At 39.5% G+C, this 21,117-nt stretch overlaps 1 protein-coding gene across 5 annotated transcripts in view; it reads left to right on the forward strand.

Annotated features, from left to right (window-relative positions):
* The window catches only part of LOC136864458 (S-adenosylmethionine mitochondrial carrier protein homolog), a 163,059-nt gene that overhangs the window by 50,107 nt on the left and 91,835 nt on the right, over positions 1-21,117 (forward strand). For 4 of the 5 annotated variants that reach the window (XM_068226289.1, XM_068226288.1, XM_068226287.1 and 1 more), the window contains one exon: positions 4,220-4,376. The exons of the other annotated variant lie outside the window; for it this stretch is intronic. In XM_068226289.1, the coding sequence (XP_068082390.1) occupies positions 4,229-4,376 (148 nt within the window). In that variant the 5' untranslated portion in view covers positions 4,220-4,228. The remainder of the gene's footprint in view (positions 1-4,219; positions 4,377-21,117) is intronic. 5 annotated transcript variants of the gene reach the window in all.

Here is a 21,117-nt window from a genome sequence, read left to right on the forward strand (position 1 = left end):
ACTGTAGATGGCTCTGAATTTGCTAGTGAAATACTGTCTATTCTGTTGAAATCCTGTCTTTAAACAAAATTTACAACATTATCGTGTTATTTAAAGAAGTTATTACTTTCGTGATAGGTGGGACCGTTGAACTGCTATTTGAAATACCCTGTCAAATGCTTGTACTAACAGACTATAACCGCTGCCAAAATTACGACTTTTTAATAGGCTATCCCGTCTTTGTCAGTATTTTATCAACAAACCTATTGATATTTTAATAATACTATTAAAAAGAAAGAGATTCCATGAACGAGTATGGAATGATTGCTTTCAGGTGCAGATTACCTGCTTCAATCGTATTGTACCCTACAGGGCACACTAACACTGCAGGATCATACTTACCTGCTCACCTGTTCTTACATACGGGCACCAGCTCAGCTGCAGTTGGCAGAAATGGTCGACAATTGGGTTCTTATGACGAGAGGATCATGGGGAACTCATACCATTACATTTAACTACGAAATGAGGAAACACTTTCGCTGCGATCAGAATTTTTGAGCATAAGTTTGTATTCACAACTCAAGTTATTTACAAGGATTGCACCTGTAGTGCCCAAATAAATGCCCCAAAGGCTCACATCTACAGTTTAAAAGAAAACAAAGAAAACACAATCTGGGTTATGACATTGTGCTGAAGTTTGTCGATCTGTGAACCAGGAAAAGAAACGGATGTGTCCCCAACATGGAAACAGCATCACTATGCCTACGACATAAAATAACATGATGGTAGAATTAAGGATATCCGCAGAAATTAGCCCTATTATGAAAGTTTCCTCCCATATTGGGATATTTATATACACAAAAATAGCAGCACAATAAGTATATAAGTAATCTCAGATAACCTACTCTACCGCCCTATATTACATATTTACATGGACGTGAACCCACGTCCACCAGGCAGAACTTTGTGTCAACAGATGGACTCTCATAACAATTACACCGTGCAAGATAACGTAAGAGTAATACGCAACCATAAGAATGCAGAAACAACAAAAAAAGAAAGGAAAGGAGGTAAACGTTCAAATGAATGAAGCAACAGTGTCCCCAAAAAGCTTCTCTGCCAAAAGGACGACGACCTTCCCCCGGGCTATACAAAGATGGCCGCGCCAACCCCAGGGTGCGGGCCGTGCATTGACCTGTTTCGTCTAGCCATGAGGGGCTCGCCCTCACCAAATTTTTTTTTCGTAAACACACCGACTGCCTGTGACCCAGTATCCTGGTTCTTGTGCTCCCAGAGCTAACTTCACAAAGGCGGGCTTTTATTTATCTATGCTTGACAAAGCAATGGCTACATAAATAAGTGAGGAAATACATCTTACTCTATGTATCCGATTTCACTAACAAACCACCACGGGCCCCATTTATATCATATAAAGTATTCTACCATACTACACCCCGATAAAATCAATATCGTCGATTTATACGACGGGTTCACAGTAACCTTAGGTCTGCGGTTCAAGCCCTGTTTGGCAGAGTCGCACAGAGTCAAATAACATTAATGTCTCCACCTGCGTAACAGATTACGTTCATCTAAGTTGCATAAATAGAGCCATGCATATGATCGAAATACAATCAGCATGCACACCTAACATCACGCAGATATGTCTGCCCTTCCCCCTGGAATATAATGGTAATTACTCGTAGTGATCCTAATCCTACAAGGAAAATGTATTCAACGACCGACCCAAAGGAAAATATCTGGTCTATCGTACTCAAACAATACGCATCAACTAGGCATACTACCTCTTGCCGCGTTAACAAAATTACATCATTGTCTGCTTTACATAAAGAAAAAAAAACCTATCTGCCCTTACCCTTTAGATATATCAACACAATCTTAATATGCAGCCTGATGGGCCACAATCAAATCCTATATTAATATTCACAAGTTTGATTCTACTATCTCTGCGTGACTCCCTAACTCTATTACATGTCTAGGAAATCATGGTCCACTTACCTCATTATGATGACCTCCTCCTCTCCCCCTCCGGGTAGGCTATAGTGATTTAGCCCATCATGGTAGAGGTCTCGTCCAGGGTCGATTCTTGGAGTCCGGTCTCCCCGTCCCGCTGGTCCATGGTGCTATCTTCTTCTTCTTGAGGGATGCCTCATTCAAGGTAGTGTCTTCGAAGCCACGTTCTGAAGTTCTTGCACCTCACTTCCCTTGGAATACGTCTCGACCTCTTACTACAATGAAATGTTCACTTTAAACACAATGCATCATTCTGGACTTTCATTTAGGTTGAGCTAGCATACAGCGCTAACACTTTGCAATATTACAACTCCTTGTCCTCAATTCTCGTATAACTGAATACTTACTAACTTGTGCACTATGCCATAAACTATTTTCAGCCCTAGAAACTATCTACTCAGTTATTGTTTTTTATGCCCGCTTAATTCGGATTCACAAGTCTATCAGAGGATGGATATAGACCTCCTTAGCCTATTGTCCGCACTTCCTCGGCACCTCGGGAGCTTCGCCCCTACCGCTATTTATCGGAGTCTATAAGTACGGCGTTCTTTTGTTGCCGATACAGTTAGCCACATGCGACCTCACTGATAGGTATCTGAACATTGTCACACCTATGAATCTACCACCTGTAACTCTGTAGATCACCGATCCACTGGATCAAAGTTACCGCACTGCAATAATTACTCACCGTCTTTGTTCTGAACAAAAGGGTTTCTGGCGCAATCTAGGCAGACGCGCGACGCGTACTGGCAGCAATATGATCATCGACTGGATGACCCCTCCCGTATCACAGCTCTTATAGGAGGCAACACACCAAAGGACGCTAGGGAAAGTCCCGAGAAACAACTTGAGTCTGGAATGTGGCCACTACAGAGCTTCCCACGGTAGTTCTGCTTGCTACGTATTTATTGATCTAATTCTATGTTGATAAACCTTGAGGTATCTATGGCTTCGTAAAATTCTGGCAATCATTTCCATCTTTTTATTTTCCTGAGAAACCTTCAATTACAAGAATTATGGCTCGATTCCCGTAGTGTGGTGACCCTGTCTGCTCCCGCTTAAAATTCTGTTAGGTTGGCGCTGGGACTTCCCATAACAAAATCTTATCTTTCTCTCTTCCACATATATTCTTTCTCACTTGTACACAGCCACACCCTGCCTCGGGAATTACCTTCTCGATTCCCGCGCTCTATATAGCATCATGCCCTCACAAGCGGCGTCTTATTGCAATATTTTTACTGCGTTAAATATCCATTCTCGCGGTTAAATAGAATGGTACAGTATGTACCATGGTTTTGCATTCCTCTTTGTTTCTCCTTCCAATCAGTGGGCCATGTTGCAATTTTCTAAATCTGCTGACATGATGCTAAAACTTTGGCCTTACCTGTTTTTGTTCTCAAATTCTCAATCAGTACAGATGTTATAGTATTCTTCTTTACCTAATCAAATATTACTCTGAAACTTTCTGTTTAGCGTTGACGTGAGTTCTCTGTCCTTCTGAATTTTAGCTTCCTTTCTCCTTTTTGCTATTTGTATTGTTCCATATGACATCCATTTTGATTTCTTAATCACTGTAACACTTAGTAAGTTATGATCACACTTCTCATTGAGGAAATCCATAATTTCACACCACAATTCATCTGGTTCCTGGTGGAGAAGATTTAAGGCTTCAAAACGATTTGTAAGTGATATTTTAAAACTTGCTAGGATGTTTTCTAGGTCGTATCTTGGGAGATGGTTACCCTTAGATCTCGCAAGTTTGACTTTTAATTTATACATCAGCAATTCATGATCTGATCCACAGTCTGCATCTGTCCAAGCTTTTGCTGCCGTAATGACACTCCTCCATCTTCTAGAGCCAATAATATAGTCAATCTGATTCCTATATTTTCCATCAGGCGATGTCCAATTCTATAAGCAATGATTTGGCTGCTTGAAACATGTATTGGCCTTGAATAGATTGTTGGAATCACAGAAGCCAAAAAGCCATTCTCCTGTTTCATTTCCCTTTGAGAAGGGATGTATTCAGTATTGCATTTCTGTGGTGGTTGCTAGTGTCATGTCTGTATGAAGAGAGTAGTATTAAGACAAACACAACTCTGGAAGGCATGATAATTAAAAAAAAATAAAGTAGAAACATACACATATGTGCATGTGCTAAATATATTATAACTACTCATATTTTAATTGTATAGTTCATCATTTGTAGGCTGGTGGAATGGCTGGTGTAACTGTTGATACTACTTTGTTTCCACTCGACACCCTTAAAACAAGGCTTCAGAGCTCTCAGGGATTTTGGAAATCAGGTGGTTTTCGAGGACTGTACAAAGGAATTGGACCAGCATTTTTAGGCTCTGCTCCTACAGGTCAGTAATGCTTTATTTTATGTTGACGTGCTCTGAGTTGTAAAAGAGTCCATTGAAGTCTGGAAAAATGCAGGAAGAAATCTTTTGAATATTTTAGAAAAGTTTTGTTTGGAAAATAAATTAAGTATGGAATATAAATTAGTATGTATTATTAATGTTGAATGTGGATACACTAGATCAGTGGTATTCAAAGTGTTGTACGTGTACCATTAGGGATACGCAAAGTTGTCTCGGGGGGTACGCACATTTATCGTAGCTTGTAACTGTTTTTAGGAGCAGTTCAGAAATAAGTTGAGGCTGCTCATTTTCAATAACATCTTGTTTTGATTTAGTGTTTTTGTCTACCTACTGAACTATTCATTTTCAAATATGTCAATTTTACCTCCCCTTCACTAGGTATATACAAATGCTTACTTATGCTGCATTGCTTTTTTTAAATTTTTTGTTTCAAAATCCACTCATTCACTTCAATTTGTTTTCATGAGAGAGAGAGAGAGAGAGAGAGAGAGAGAGAGAGAGAGAGAGAGAGTGAGAGTGTGTGTGTGTGTGTCTCTCAAGAATCGACCCCGAGACCCCCTATGATCAGAGGCCAGCACGCTAGACATTTAGCCATACAATACTGTACATTATTGTTACGATCGGGGAAAATGGTGGTGTAGTGGCTTAGCTGCTTGCCTGTTATCCCAGCGACCATAGTTTGATTCCTGGTGTTGCTTGGGTGAAATATTGAGTTGAAAATCCTATGGTGTTAGGAACTGAATGAGATGTTAAATTCCCGGCCACAACTCTTTCATTCCTCAGTGCATGCAGGGACCCTGAGCAAGCGGGATAAACTGCGGGAGATTATGATTATTACAGTTAATATTATTTGGCATCCAGCAGCAATAATTTATTTCTGGTATAATCGCAATATATTCGTACTTCGGGCATACGAAGGTAAAACAATTGGATTTGGGGGTATGCCTACCGAAAAGTTTAATACCATTGCACCGGACTGTATAATACAACGTATAAGCTTTTCAGCCCATCAAACATGAATATAACACTTAGGTCTTTTCTGTGGTGGTTGGTAATGTTGTGTGTAGATGAAGAGAGTAGTATTAGAACGAACACAAACACCCAGTCCCCAAGTCAGAGGAATGATCTGTAGACATTAAAAAATTCCTGGGAAGAAATGGGGAGATGTGTCTTATGTTTCTTCCCTTTTCTTGTATTCGTCTGGCTTTCTTTTTGTCCTACACTTCCTTTGTCAAGACCGAAGATCTATAAAAATGGCCCTCCTGATGAAGATGGGAAGCAGAAATGAACTTGCCGGGACTGAGAAGAGATGGATGTAGAAGAACAGGGATTGATGAGGAGAGAGAGCCTGACTATTCGAAGATGTGGAGATTGTCCTTATCCTTTATGTGTTCATATTTGTCCTAGTCTTCTATTTCTGTTGGTTCCTCTTCTTACATTAGGAATAAAACATGTACTTTTTAAATAATGCTATGGCATAATTAACAACATAAGATATGCGGATGATACAGTCATCTTGTGTGACAATTTTGAAGGTCTCCAACTCCTGCTCAATAGTTTTAGTACAGTAGGTGAGGACATGGGACTAAAAATAAATGTAAACAAGACCAAGTTCATGATCTTCAGCAGATGTGCCAATGCTGAGGCAATCTTACAACTAAACAACTGACAGATTGAGAGAGTAACCACTTTTAAATATCTGGGTGCCATTGTCACTGAACAACTCGATCCTGAGAAAGAAGTGAAACAGACGATAGCAATAACACGAAGAATATTTACAAAAATGAAATCTTTCTTTTGCAATGACTACTTAAATTTAAAACTTAGACAGAGGATGGTCAGGTGTTATATATGGTCAGCCTTGCTATATGGTGTGGAAACATGGACTCTCAAGAACATATCAGTGAAACGCTTGGAAGCCTTTGAAATGTGGATCCACCGTAGGATGCTCAGGATTTCATGGGTTGCACGACTGACGAACCAAGAAGTACTCAGAAGGGCAAAAGCAAGTCGGGAACTCGTTCAAACATTAAAACACCAGAAGATCTCTTACCTTGGTCACATCCTTAAAAATGACAGTTACCTCATCTTACAGCGGATTGTACAAAGCAAAATACAGGGTCGAAGAGGTGTCGGGAGGAGGCGAACATCATGGCTTGGAAACATCAAAGAATGGACTGGAATTCACAGCGTTGAAAGATTTTTCCATCTAGCAAGAGATTGTACTGCATTCGCCACAGTGATCGCCAACGTCAGGGGGACCTGATATGGTACTGTGAAGAAGAAGAAGAAGAAGAATTAGATTTTAAGCTAGATTATGTTAAATAATTACATAGACTAGCAATAAAAACAAACAAGTGAGCCTGTCTGTTTGAAAGTGGCATTGTATGAAGATGTGGAGGATTTCCTTATCCTTTTTAGTTTTCATGTTTGTCTTTGTATTCTCTTTGTGCTGTTCCTGGTCCTATTATGTGTTCTTTTCTTGTTTATATCTTTTAGTTTACTTTATCCCATTTCTCTTTTTTCTGTAAATAATCAAAGTTTACATTAACAGCTTTGTTTAATTTATTTTCTTCATATCAAGGTTCACTAGACTGAACATAGCTGTTGTTGTTATATCAAGTAGCACATTTATTTTACTTTCCTAAACCCTGATCAATGGGTTTGAAAATATCAAGGAATATCTGTGTATAAATCAGATGTATTGTGACACCTACCTGAAAGCTGGGCTGAGTAGCTTAGGTGGTGAAGTGCTGGCCTCCTGACCTCGTGTTGGAAGGTTTGATTTCAGTTCAGTTTGGTGGTAAGTGGGCAAGAAAAAAAGGTGGGCTCTAAACCCGAGTGGGTTCTAGTAAAAAAAAAAAAAAAAAAGTGGCCGACGAAGATGGCATTGCCACGCAGTGGTGCCAACTGATAAAAAACATGAGAGTGACAGTGCTGCTGTGTATTAGCAAATGTTGACACTATGTGCAATTGTTGGTGGTAGAAAGAACTAGCAGATGGCGGTGCTGCTGAATAGTGGTGTTCGTGCGTACTCGTTGCATCGTAGATGTACCGTAAGTTTTTAAAATTGTAGTTATTTTTGTTGTTAATTACTTTATTTGCGCTGTCTGTTATATGCGTAATAATGAAAATGTATAAAGGTATAAAGGAAGGAAGGACGGGCGGGATTTAGGAAATATTGAACTTACCTGTTCTTTTTTTTTACTTGCTGCGTGCTTTGTCATCATAGTAGCTGCCCTTCCCTTAATTTTATTTTGATTAAGAAAAAAATTTTTGTGTTTGCAAATTTTTAGTTGTTTGACTTGCTTGCATATGATAGCACCTTGGAGTGCGTTTATTTTTTGAAGCGTAAGATGAGGTGCTGTGGGAGTACGGATGAAGATATCTTTGCTATTGTACAGGATGTAGTGGTTGTTTGCAGGAATTTGTGTAGAGAATTAATACAATTACATGGGTATTTTAGCAAACTGGTTGAGGAAGTGGGCGGAAGATTATTTATTTCTATCGATTTTACAGAGTGGTTTCAGAAAAGGGAGGAGGATGGCAGATAATTTAATGATTGTGAGAACAATAATAGATAAATACATGAGGAAAGAAGGCTCTAAAGTGTTTATAGCTGCAATTGACTTCAGAAGGTGTTCAATACAGTGAGCAGGGAGGGTCGGGGAGTTAAACATTCGTTGGTTAATTTAGACAGTTCGGGGTCCCTCTCTCTCTCTCTCTCTCTCTCTCTCTCTGTGTGTGGAGACTTACGCATTAGGATTCATTCTGACAACTAAAATGGAATGTGTGTTCTGATTTTTATCTTTATTGTAATATCTTTTAATATGTCATAATCCTCAAATAATTATCATGTTTTAGACTCCAATATTATCGCAAATATTGTCAAGTAACACCATACTACATTTTATATTGTAATGGTTGTTTAGCAGTCTCCAATACATTTTGAACGACATAGTTTTTAGCAGCACTCGTGGATAGTTTCCGGTCAGGTGCCTGATCTGTCCTGAGGTGAAAGATATGGCTGATGATGCCTACTGTTGATGGGCGAAACATGTACCGTCTGGTATGTTGGTTTCATGTTGACAATTTTGATGGGGACAATGTCCTGATTTTTGGAATTGTATTATGTTGAGTGGGTGGATGAATGATAGAACATGCAAGTGTTATTTAATCCATGCACGACTCGTCATACGCTTCAGTCAATTGGCAATGGATTTCAATCGGTTCAGTACCTTTTACGTTAAAAAATCGAATAACTGTGCGCACTTGGCGGTAACATCTAACCTGAGCTCCATTCTCAATGGCTGCCAAGCCAAGACCGAGTGCCTCAGTGTGGCGTACACATGTTTATATGCGAGTCTGGGAAACACTCTTCAAAACATTGTGACCAACGGCCAAAACATTGTGACCAACGGCCACACGAACGGAGTTCTATATATTTTTTTAAAAATATAGGAAACTTATTTTTGGGATTACTCTCGTACTACAATGAGCATAGTGAACGAATTATTATTGTCCAGATGGACACCAAGCCTATGCCCACCACAATAGTGCTACTAGTGCTACTAGTTCAGCAGATGATGAAGAAATCGAAAGAATACCTGAAGAGAGAATATATTTAATACAATATATAAAAGGAGATGAGAATCTTAATTGTGATGGGAGATAGGAATGCAGTGGTGGGCTCGTTTAGTGATTATGCTTAACTTCTGGACGCTAGTGTATATCCCAACTCATTGTCTTTAGTATATCTCCCGAAATCTTAATAATTCCCGCGGAATAATAAGAGCTCAAATGGAAAGGAGGCAAGGCAGAAAGATGGCAGGAACGTATTGAACAGTTGTATCAAGGGAAAGAAATAGATGGTAAGTTTCTAGAACAGGAAGAGGCTGTTCATACTGATGAATTGGGAGACCCAATTTTGAAGTCGGAATTAAAGAGAGCTTTGAGAGGTACAAGTAGGAACAAGACACCTGAAATTGATGACATACCGTCAGATTAATTGACGCCGGGCTGAGTGGCTCAGACGGTTGAGGTGCTGGCTTTCTGATCCCAACTTGGCAGGTTCGATCCTGGTTCAGTCCGGTGGTATTTGAAGGTGCTCAAATACGTCAGCCTCGTGTCAGTAGATTTAATGGCACGTAAAAGAACTCCTGCGGGACAAAATTTCGGCACCTCTGCGTCTCTGAAAACTGTAAAAGGGTCGTTAGTGGGACGTAAAGCAAATAACATTATTATTTTATTTATTTATTAGAATTATTGACTGCCTTAGGAGAAACCAGCTTGAAGAGGTGTGTATGATTAGTGTATAAGATGTGTGATACAGCAGAACTGCCATCCAGTATTAGGCAGAATCTTGCCATACCTTTTCCGAAGAAATCAGGTGCTAACAAATGTGCAAACTGCCACACCTTTTGCTTAGTATCTCATGCTTGCAAAATTGTAACACACATTGTATGTGTATGTTTAGTCATCAGCCCGAAGGCTGGTCCTGCCATTGCCACTTCTAAACAAACTTCTGATAATAAAAAAACAAAAAAAAAAAAAAAAAAATCCTCTGGGACTTATATCTGAAAGTGTGTAGGTTTGAATATATATTAATCTGCTCTTGCTACTGTCCTCTCTGCTGTTAGGTCCTTCTCAGCACTTCATTGTTAAAAATTATGTTCATTTCAAACTCAAAATCGCTTGGTGCATCTTGCAATACTTGCCATTGAAAGTGATTTAACTGTAAAGTTTTAATATGAAGATGCTATAAACAATTTTTTGCTCATGAAAACTCAAGATGTAAGCCACTATCCTGCTGACTAGTCCTATATTAGTACAGTATTGTTAATTGAGTAAAGTAGTTTTATAAGCAGTATGTTTTTAAATAATAATAATAATAATGTGGGAATTTACCGGTTACCTCCATCGGGCGCGTCCCATTGGAATTGGGGAAGCTCGCTGGCTCTGCCGCCAGCGGAGTCAGAGGGTAGTAGGGAAATAAAATACCACCGTGAAAAAAAAAAAAAACTGGTCCCTTGCCAGGGTTACGGCGAAGACTGGTAAATGACCAGAAGCCAGAAAACATCTTGAGGCAACCTCTAGGGCTAACAACCCTAGTTGTAAAAGGATGGGTACCCGTCCAAAGCAAAGTCAAGTCAAAAAGCATGATGGCACAACATTTCAAGAAACATACCCCAGGGGGTAAATCTTTGGATAAATCCCTCGTCGTGAACGCCACGGCGCACGAGTCTCGTTCGGATTCTGGGGGAGACTCGACATCATGCAAGAGACGAGTCGGAGCATCTCGGTGTACCCCGAAGAGTCAAAAACTCAGGCCAAAATCTAAAACCTTCCTAGCAACTTTCAACATAAATTCACTTACACAAACTGGCAAGCTGAAAACCCTCACCAAAGCTCTTCACGAAAATCGGATATCCATAATGGCCCTACAGGAAACAAGGTACCCAGATGAAGAGATTTTTGAATCCGAAGGCTACCGATTTTTCAAGAGCAAAGCACAAAGAGGAATCCTCAATGGAGGTGTGATGTTTGGAACCGCGATTGCTGTTAGAACCAAGATCCTTAAATCGGTTGCAAATTTCGAACCTGTGAATGACAGATTGTCTATACTCACAATTAAATGCGCGAACAAAACCTACGCCCTAGTTAACGCACATGCTATTAAAAACGATAAGAACAAGCCTGATCCGGACGAAGTTGATAATTTCTGGGACCTACTGGATGACAAATTAAACAAAATCCCCAAACACCATGTCAAGCTTCTTTTGGGTGACTTCAATGCCTAACTAGGTCGTGAACAGAAGTACAAGAAAGTTATAGGAAATTACTCTGCTCACAAAAGAACCAATCCCAACGGCAAAAGACTGGTGTCTATTTGCGAAAATCACAACCTGCAGGTCATGTCGACCCACTTTCGCCATCTACCCAGAAAGCAAATGACTTGGCGATCTCCCGTCCAAGCTCTCGGAGAGTTCCAAATTGATCATGTTGCAATCTCCAGGAGAAACAGCCCTGAGATTATGAATGTCAAGGTAAAGAAAGGCATCAATGTGGCCTCAGATCATTTTATGTCTCTTATCAAATTCAAACCAATTCCCGCAAACACAAGGAAGACAACCAAACAGATCACACGCTTCGACAATGATAAACTTCGGCAAAGGGTCGAGGAGATCCAGGAGAAGGCTAGACCAAATGACTGTGACTTTAACAACGCCAAAAGTCTCCTTGTTGAGGCCGCCAAGGACGTTGCAGAAATCAAGAGAAGCAAAAAGCATGCCTGGTGTAATGGTACCTGCGAATCAGTCCTCCAAGAAAGACTCATTGCGTGGAAACAGTACTACTCTACGAAATCAGAAAATGATTGAGAAACCTACAAAACCCAACGTGCCCAAGCAGCTAGGGTGTTCAGAACTGAGAAACGTAAATACGAATAATCTCTCATTGAAAAGATAGAACAAAACTTTAGGAAGAATGAAAGCAGAGCGTACTACATAGCCTTCAAACGCATACTCACTGGCTATAAACCACCATCTCTATTCTTTGAGCGAAAGGACGGCACACTGGTGACGTCAAATGAAGAAAATTGCAGCATTCTGGCAGATTACTTTGAGAATTTACTCTATTGCTCTAAACCGCAAAGCGCCATTGAGATCAAGGAACCCTTACTCAGGTACCCAGATTCCAGACCACCCGACAGAGATGAAATCAAGTGCTACATTGCCCGTCTCAAAAATAACAAAGCGCCGGGGGAAGACTCAGTAGAAGCAGAACTATGGAAATATGCCCCAGAGGAATCACTTGATATCTTGCAAAAGCAAATAGAAGAAATTTGGAACAAGGAGACCCTACCCGAAGATTGGAAAATAGCTTTGATCCATCCATTACACAAAAAAGGCAGTATGAAGAACATCAACAACTACAGAGGATTATCTTTGCTACCCGTGACTTACAAAATTCTATCACTTGCCATCCTGGAGCGTTTGGAAGCACAAGTAAAACAGCAAATAGGTGAATATCAAGGAGGGTTCAGAAAAGGTCGCTCAACAGCTGAACAGATCCAAAATCTCAAAACGATCATCAGATATTGTACACTAAGGTCCAAGCAGTATGTGTCTGTTTTTGTGGACTTTAAGAAAGTGTACGACTCCATTGACTGGGAAGTCCTGCTAAACATCTTAAATGAATTTGGAGTTGGTTTGAAACTGCTGGCATTAATTAGAGCCACCCTGACCGATACAAAATCCAAGGTTAAGTTCCACGGATGTCTCTCGCATTCCTTTGACATCAAAACTGGAGTCCGACAAGGTGATGGGCTATCCCCGATACTCTTCAACTGTGTTCTTGAAACCCTGTCTCTAAATGCCAACAAAGGACTCCTTGAAGAACTGGAGAAAAAAGAACGCAAAATTGTGAGAGGAATCTTGGGATCAAAGTACAGAAATGGAATCCATCAAAAAAGATCCAACAAGGAAGTCTACAGCAAAATAGAGAAAATTACCGACACAATCAGAAAAAGACGGGCACGATTTTACGGTCATCTGAAAAGAATGGACGGAAGAAAGTTAACTAAAGAAATCTTTCACTTATTGATTTAAACCCCCAAACCACAATTCCCTGGTTTAGAAATACCAAAGAAGACCTGTAAATGCTACATATCTCAGCTGAAGACGCCCTTAACAGAGATATCTTCCGCAAGGAAATATTGACGAACGGGCTAAACCGAGACGAGCGACCGAAGAGAAGACACGGTGCCCCTTGGACAGAGGAGCGTAAGCAGGCCCACTCAACAAAGAATGAGGGAAATTTGGGCTCTAAAGAAGGCCAAGTTCAGTGTCAAATGCAACAAGACTTAACGTGGTCCTTGATGACCCCAGCGAATTATATATATATATATAAAATAATAATAATAGTAATAATAATAATTATTATTATTATATGATGAAAAATGCCCAAATACAGTACCCGTATTTTATTATTTTGCTTTCCCCCTACTTTATGTCACCTGCATTTATCGTTTTCCTGCATCCATCGTAATTTTCTCCCTCCCTCTTGAAAAGCGATGCATCGAGGTTTTGCTGTATACGCGCAAGCCTCAGGATGTTCATATTCACTACTAAACTCTAGTTTTCAACAACGTATCAGTATGGGTGTTATTCAGAACATTAGTCATAAATATCCTCGTATGTTTCTTCAAGCATATTATCCATTGTTTCAGAAGTATATCGTACATGTTTTGCAGAGACGTGCGCTAAAAGTAAATACTGTGTTGCCTACCTTACATTTGCTGCCAAGTAACAATGAAATAGGAAGATTTTACTTTACTATGCAAAATGCAATTATTTTATTGTCTACTGTTCTTTTGGACCGAAACAGGGACTTTGTTTTTCGGCCTGTGTTTTTAAAGCTCGATTACTTTCAGGAACATGATTCAGAATGGGCCTTACGTGAAATGAAAAGTTTACCCATTAAAATTAACCTTTCAAGTGGTAATGAAGGAATAAATCGTCATGGCCGCATGGCTTCCCAAGTGGCCATGACGGAATATTTCATCATCACATTGTAAATGTACTGGCCCCAGGCTGCTGAGAGTGGTAGATAGTGCATTATGGCAGGTGCAAGCGGAGCTCGGAAACGTCTGCGAGAAGAACTGTTTGATTTATTACACTGTGACAATTTGGAGAGTAATGTGTCATCTGATAGTGAGACTAATGTTGAAATGTCAGGAGATACCGAGTGCAATGTTGAAAGCGACTCAAGTGAACGTGACGGTAGCACTAGCGGTGATGTTCTGCTCGATGTATGGACAAAGATAGGATCTGAACGGCCAAGATTTACATTTACGGGGCAACCTGGACTGAATGTACAAATTGAAGACATAAATAATCCGCTAGAATATTTTCAATTGTTTATCACGCCTGTACACAAGAGTATGTTATTGTAGGTTTCCTGTTGCTTTCCTCACTGAGCCAGATTCTCTTTCCTTGCCCTTGGCATTGTAATCATTTAACAGCTTGAAAGTGAGGCTGTTTTTTAAACCTGATGAAAATACCTGACCAATTAAAAGTATCTCACCGTAAGTTCCCGTTGCTTTCCTCAGTGAGCCAGACGCCTTGCCCTTCATACTATGATCATTTTTGACAGCTTGATACATATTCTGTACTTTTGAACCTATAAAAATACTATACTACACAAGAGTATTGCACTATATATTACTTCCCAGTACCTTATGGAAAATGTGCCACTGTGTTAGTAGCTCCTCGAAAGAAATGTACCGCTTGACAGGTTAATATGTATTTGGGCTTTCACGTAGGTCATCAACTTTCCATATCGAAGGTTATTGCTAGCCGCAAATCAATAGTTAACGTTTGGGCTAATGATAATTCCTGCTTCTTCTGGTCGGCCGTGGCAGCACTGTATCCAGCTGCTGAGCATACTGAGAGGGCTACGTCTTACCCACACTACACTCGCGTGTTAAACTTGAAGAACATTGCTACACCTACAGAATTACAGAATTCCTGCATCCATCGTAATTTTCTCCCTCCCTCTTGAAAAGCGATGCATCGAGGTTTTACTGTATACGCGCAAGCCTCAGGATGTTCATATTCACTACTAAACTCTAGTTTTCAACAACGTATCAGTATGGGTGTTATTCAGAACATTAGTCATAAATATCCTCGTATGTTTCTTCAAGCATATTATCCATTGTTTCAGAAGTATATCGTACATGTTTTGCAGAGACGTGCGCTAAAAGTAAATACTGTGTTGCCTACCTTACATTTGCTGCCAAGTATACAGTCACGTTCCAAGATGTTTCAGCTCTTACCCACACTATACACTACAGGTCCAGGATAATACGGGAAGCTGTCACAATACGTAGAAATCCTAACAATTTCAACAGGGACGCTGGCTATCAATTAAGTAATACCTGTTGCAAAACAAAACAATCTGTCTGTTAATGTGTATGGAGATCAGTATCTCAGTGTTGAGTGCATAGAATCTGGAGCACCCGAACGAAACACATCATTTACATTAGTGCCAATTTTCATTACACAACACCATCCCCCCACCGCACGACACATTAATCTCCTTGTGATTCACAAGCATGGAGAAAGGGATTGAACAAGGTGCCACTTTGCATGGATCAAGCACATATCGCAGCTCGCAGGATGTACCTTAAGTAAACGTGGATGTCAAACTTATGTATATGAACGTTGTTTAGCCTCTTTCAAAAACAAAAGTTAAGTTGCATCATCCTTTAGAAGTTTGTGCCCAGTTTCCTGCTCAAGCATTGGTCATGCCCGATGATAATGACAAGTTTCTTGAATTTACGCTTATAAAAAACAAAGAAGTTGTGCCATTTGTTGTATATGCAGATATGAGAGTACTCTGCAACTGGTACACACTTGTCAACCTAAAGATTTAGGTGGTAACACCTTTTCAGAAACGATAAGTAAACATGAACAACATAGGATTTGCTAACACATGCACTGTCCGTTTATTAAAGGGGATTGCAGATTTGCACTTTGCCGCAGTTCTGAATGCATTACATGGTTTGTAGATGAAATGTGCAAGCTTGTTAGAACTATCACAGACTACTATGCTGCTCCAATCCCGCTAGAGCATCTTACAGACGAGGAAAACTCTAGCATTCGAAACGGCTGCTGTGTGCTAAATGTGCGAAAAGTCATTTACTGAAGTGGATTACAAAGTCAAGGATCATAACCATCTTACAGGCAACTTTAGAGGGGCTGCGCATAACACTTGTAATATGCAATACAAATGATCATGGTTCATTCCCGTATTATTCCATAATTTGTCGGGTTATGATTGTCATTTTATTATGACGGCATTATTTGAACGGTGTGTTGTCATCGGTAATGCAACACATATTGAAAATCCAGGTAGTGTACATCTTATCGCATCAACGATGGAGCGATACAAAGGGTTTTTAAAAAGTATGCCTAAAGCGCCATATCTGCGCTTCATGGATTCATTTAACTTTTTGCTTTGCTCACTCGAAGAGTATGTTTCGTATCTCAGCAAAGACAGCATGCATATCACACAACAGTACTTTTCAGATCCAAAACTTTTAGACTTACTATTTTTAAAGGTGACCTTTCCCTATGAACCCATAACTGATACAGATGTTCTTAATGAAGATCACCTGCCTCCAAAAGAAGCATTCTTCAGCTATCTAACTCAAAAGTACTTTGGCGACGAAGCCTATCATCAAGCTCAACGAGTATGGGACACTTTTCAGTGTCAAACTTACTCGGATATTTATTTGTTAACCGATGTTTTGCTCCTTGCTGATGATTCGAAAATTTTAGTGAGCTCTGCAGGTGAACTTATCTCCTCGATCCTCTGCACTATTACACAGCGCTAGGTCTTAATTGGGATGCTATGCTCATAACAACTAGGGTGCAGTTAGAGCTCTTGACAGATGTCGATATGGTACACTTTATAGAGTCCTCTATCCGTGGTGGTGTTGTATATTGTGGACACAGGTTTTCAGTTGCTAATAACAAGTACCTAAGCACTTACAATTCCTCGAAACTGAATGAATACCTTATTTATGTATATGTAAACAATTTATATGGCTATGCTATGATTCAAAGTCTGCCTATTAAGGACTTTGCTTGGCTTGAACCAGATCCTATCTTTGACGTCCTGCACATTGCAGGCAGTTTGATTTAGAGTATCCTGAAGCTATACACGATGAGCACAACGATTTTCCACTTTGGCCAATACACGAAGCAGCCCCCAACACAACATGCAAGAAACTATTATCTACACTGCATAACAAAGAGCGATATATTTTACATTTTCGCATGCTCAAATAGTGTCTTCAGTATGGCTTAAAGTGCACGCGCATTCACCATATACTACAGTTTGAGCAAAAAGCATGGCTCAAGCCCTACAACGACCTAAACACCACCAAAAGGAAGCAAAGTACTTCCTCCTTCAAAATAACATTCTACAAACTAATGAATAAAGCTGTCTTTGGTAGAATGCTCATGAACGTAAGGAAGTGCAGAGATGTCAAATTAGTGTACCAAAGGGCCTTATCTCCCTACGATGATAAGCGCAGCGTACAAGGCAATGGTATCTGTACATTGCCATGGGGACATTACGCTTTACGAGATGATAGACCATCTACCTCAAAGAGTAACCATACAGCTCTTTGTGTACATTTTTCTGTTCTGTTTAATAACTACTTACTTTATTTACTTGCTTATAAACTAGATGCAAAGTCTAGGATATTATATAACTATAAAAATTCTACTTCATGTATGTAACTATGTAACTTAATAACACAGTACTCGCAGCATTCAAAATAAACTTTACTTGTAATAGTTGATAGCACTACTTACATTCAATTTTTTACAGACTATAGATAGATAGATAGATAGATAGATAGATAAGGAATGGCTGAGCCCTGCCTTTGCAGGGCTCCACATGTAGGTCTATGAAGACCCTTGTGTCCCTTAAACAGGTTTGCCTTGTCCAGCCCTAGTGCTCCTATAAAGGATACCAGTGTCCCGATGTTGGCATTCCTGATGTCTTCCAGGTTCACGAAATGTGAACCAAAATAACGATGTCTAGTGCGTGCAAGAGCCTCGCACTGACACAGTACATGCAAGGGGGTCTCTTCCTCTCTACCGCATCTCTACACATCAGATCTTGGCTGATTTTCATGATGTGTAGGTGTGTCTGTAAGGTGTTGTGGCCTGTCAACAGTCCAACTACCATTCGTATTCTGGTCCTATTCAAGTTTATTTACTAAGTATTGAGCCATACTAGTTTTGGCCATTTTATGGGCCATCTTCAGCTAAATATATAATTATACTCCTATGTTCTCAAATGGCACAATTCGCTGTTATTTAATATAAATGTTGTCTTAAAATACTTTTTCCTATTAAAATAAGATCATTATAAAACTTGTTGTTCACTTGTTACATACTATACCCGGATAATTGGTCATTATTCAAATTATTCAGGTGATCACCGAGCCGGCAGAAAATTGATTAAGTCCCTGTTGAAATTGTTAGTATATCTATGTATTTCCACAGCTTCCTGTATAATCCTGGACCTGTAGTGTCTATTGTGGGTAAACGCTCCATCGTCGGGTCATGATGTCATGTCACGTTCCAAGATGTTTCAGCTCTTACCCACACTATACACTACAGGTCCAGGATAATACGGGAAGCTGTCAAAATACGTAGAAATCCTAACAATTTCAACAGGGACGCTGGCTATCAATTAAGTAATACCTGGTTGCCAGCCATTAACGATTTACGTAGGTAGTTCCCCTCCCTGCCCCTTCACTATTGTTATTTCGTCTTGGTGTTTTCCAAATTTGTACGTTACTCATCGCCAGTTGTTTCATTCCAGGCTTGTGTCAATGTCATATGTTACGTACACATGTTATGTGACTCTCTTAGACTGATTCTGATGGTTCCGTCAGCTTCCGCTTCGAACGCTAGTGCTGTACCACGTTCAGGGAGCCATCTGGTGACGAATGAACTACCATTTCCACTTCTTTTATAACGTCTAAATTCTGTCTTTTAAAAATATTTGTAAGTGATATAAATTACTGTTGTTAAAGGTGAATGTGACAAAATCTTTCTTCAGCATGGTAATCAGCTAGTTCTTTATTATGTTAATGATTTTGTTTAAAAAATTCTGCTGTAGCTAACGTTAAAAGCTATAGCGCATATATTGTTTATTTTTAAAATAATTTTTGTTGGATAGTGGAACGTGAAGAGACCATGCCATAAAAGGTGGCTTTTTTTGTGTGTGCCAGGGTGTAGGGAAACTTGTTTGTTGAAATTAATTGTTTCAGTGGATATGAGTGCATTCTGAGCAGTATTTGTGAAAAATTTAACATTCTTTTTGATGAAATGGTAAAAATTAATTCGGAATCAAAAACTAATAAAGCAAGTGTAGCATGTGCCTGGCAACCTAACGCTACCCCTCTTTTGCCTTTCTATGCTGCCTCCCTATGATCGCTGGAAAATGGTAAATAAAAATGTAAACAGATTCTGGGATGGGTTTAAAGCAGTTGTTGAGGAATGTGAAAATTGGTTTGTACCTTTAAAGGTGGTAAGGAATGGTAAAGATCCACTATATTATAACAAAGAAGTAAAGAGACTAAGAAGGAGGTGCAGGTTGGAACGAAATAGAGTTGGAAATGGTTATGTAAGTAAGGAGATATTGAAGGAACTTACTAGGAAATTGAATCTAGCAAAGAAGTCAGCTAAGGATAACATGATGGCAAGCATAATTGGTGGTCATACAAATTTTAGTGAAAAATGGAAGGGTATGTATAGGTACTTCAAGGCAGAAACAGGTTCAAAGAAGGACATTCCAGGAATCATTAATGAACAAGGGGAGTGTGTACGCGATTATCTTCAAAAGGCAGAAGTATTCAGTCAGCAGTATGTGAAGATTATTGGTTACAAGGATGTCCAGATAGGGGAGTTGAGTAATACTAAAGAAGTATTAAAATTTACCTATGATAACAATGACATTTATAGTAAGATACAAAAGTTGAAAACTAGAAAAGCAGCTGGAATTGATAAGATTTCTGGGGATATACTAAAGGGAGTGGGTTGGGATATAGTACCATATCTGAACTACTTATTTGGTTATTGTTCGGTTGAAGGAGCTATACCAAATGAATGGAGAGTTTCTATAGTAGCCCCTGTGTATAAAGGAAAGGGTGATAGACATAAAGCTGAAAATTACAGGCCAGTCAGTTTGACATGCATTGCATGTAAGCTTTGGGAAAGCATTCTTTCTGATTATATTAGACATCAGTTTAAGATATTACCAAAATTTATTAGGATCAACCTATTCAATACAATTGAATTTCCAATTTTAGGACTTACATCCTATTACACTAAAATAACACTGAAACTTTCTTGTTGAAAACTTGTAATATTATACTGTAGTATGGCGCTGTGTAGATGATAAAGTTGGATCCATTAATCCATTAATCTCGTTATTTACGAAGTGGGTTCGCGGTCTCCATAATTTTGTTGAAGGAGTGATAAAAAGTTCATGATTGAATGTTGCCGTATAGATCTTTGCTAACTGGGGTAGTTGTTAACTCTTAGACTGATAGTTAAATGGGAACATTCTTACTTGTTGTTAGCTGTAGCTTTAAATATAGATTGACTATTGAAGGATATATGGTGAAGAATCTGTAATGAAAAGAGAATAAAAAGATATGAAATTTAGAGGAAAAACGGTTGAATTAGGCGAAATGATATGTATTCAATTACTTACGTTCTCGATTTTTGTGGTATGAACTGGTTGTCTGTATGGTCTCGGAACGAGTAAGATTTGAATGTCGTGTGTTGTATCTGTGTGGAACTGAGAGAGGGGGGTGTGATGGAGGAAAGGAAATGGGCGGAGCGTTGAGCTTGCGCGCTATTGGCTGTTGAAGTTGTGGAATTGAGGGAGAGGGGTGTAATGGAGAAGAGGAGGTGGGCGGAGGGTTGAGCTTACGCGCTGTTGGCTGTGGAAGATTAGCAGGGGCGGGGACGGGGGGAGTTACCTTTAAGGGGAAGGTGGGATCTTTATTGGAAGTTAGTTTAAGATTTTTAAGGATTTTATTTAAATTTAGATTTAAAGATTGTAATAAATTGGGTTAAGTCTCGTATAAGGGATTTTTTATTTCGACGGGATCATTGAGGTTTAG

This window comes from Anabrus simplex, chromosome 2, assembly GCF_040414725.1.
Source record: "Anabrus simplex isolate iqAnaSimp1 chromosome 2, ASM4041472v1, whole genome shotgun sequence".
Lineage (NCBI taxonomy): Eukaryota > Metazoa > Arthropoda > Insecta > Orthoptera > Tettigoniidae > Anabrus > Anabrus simplex.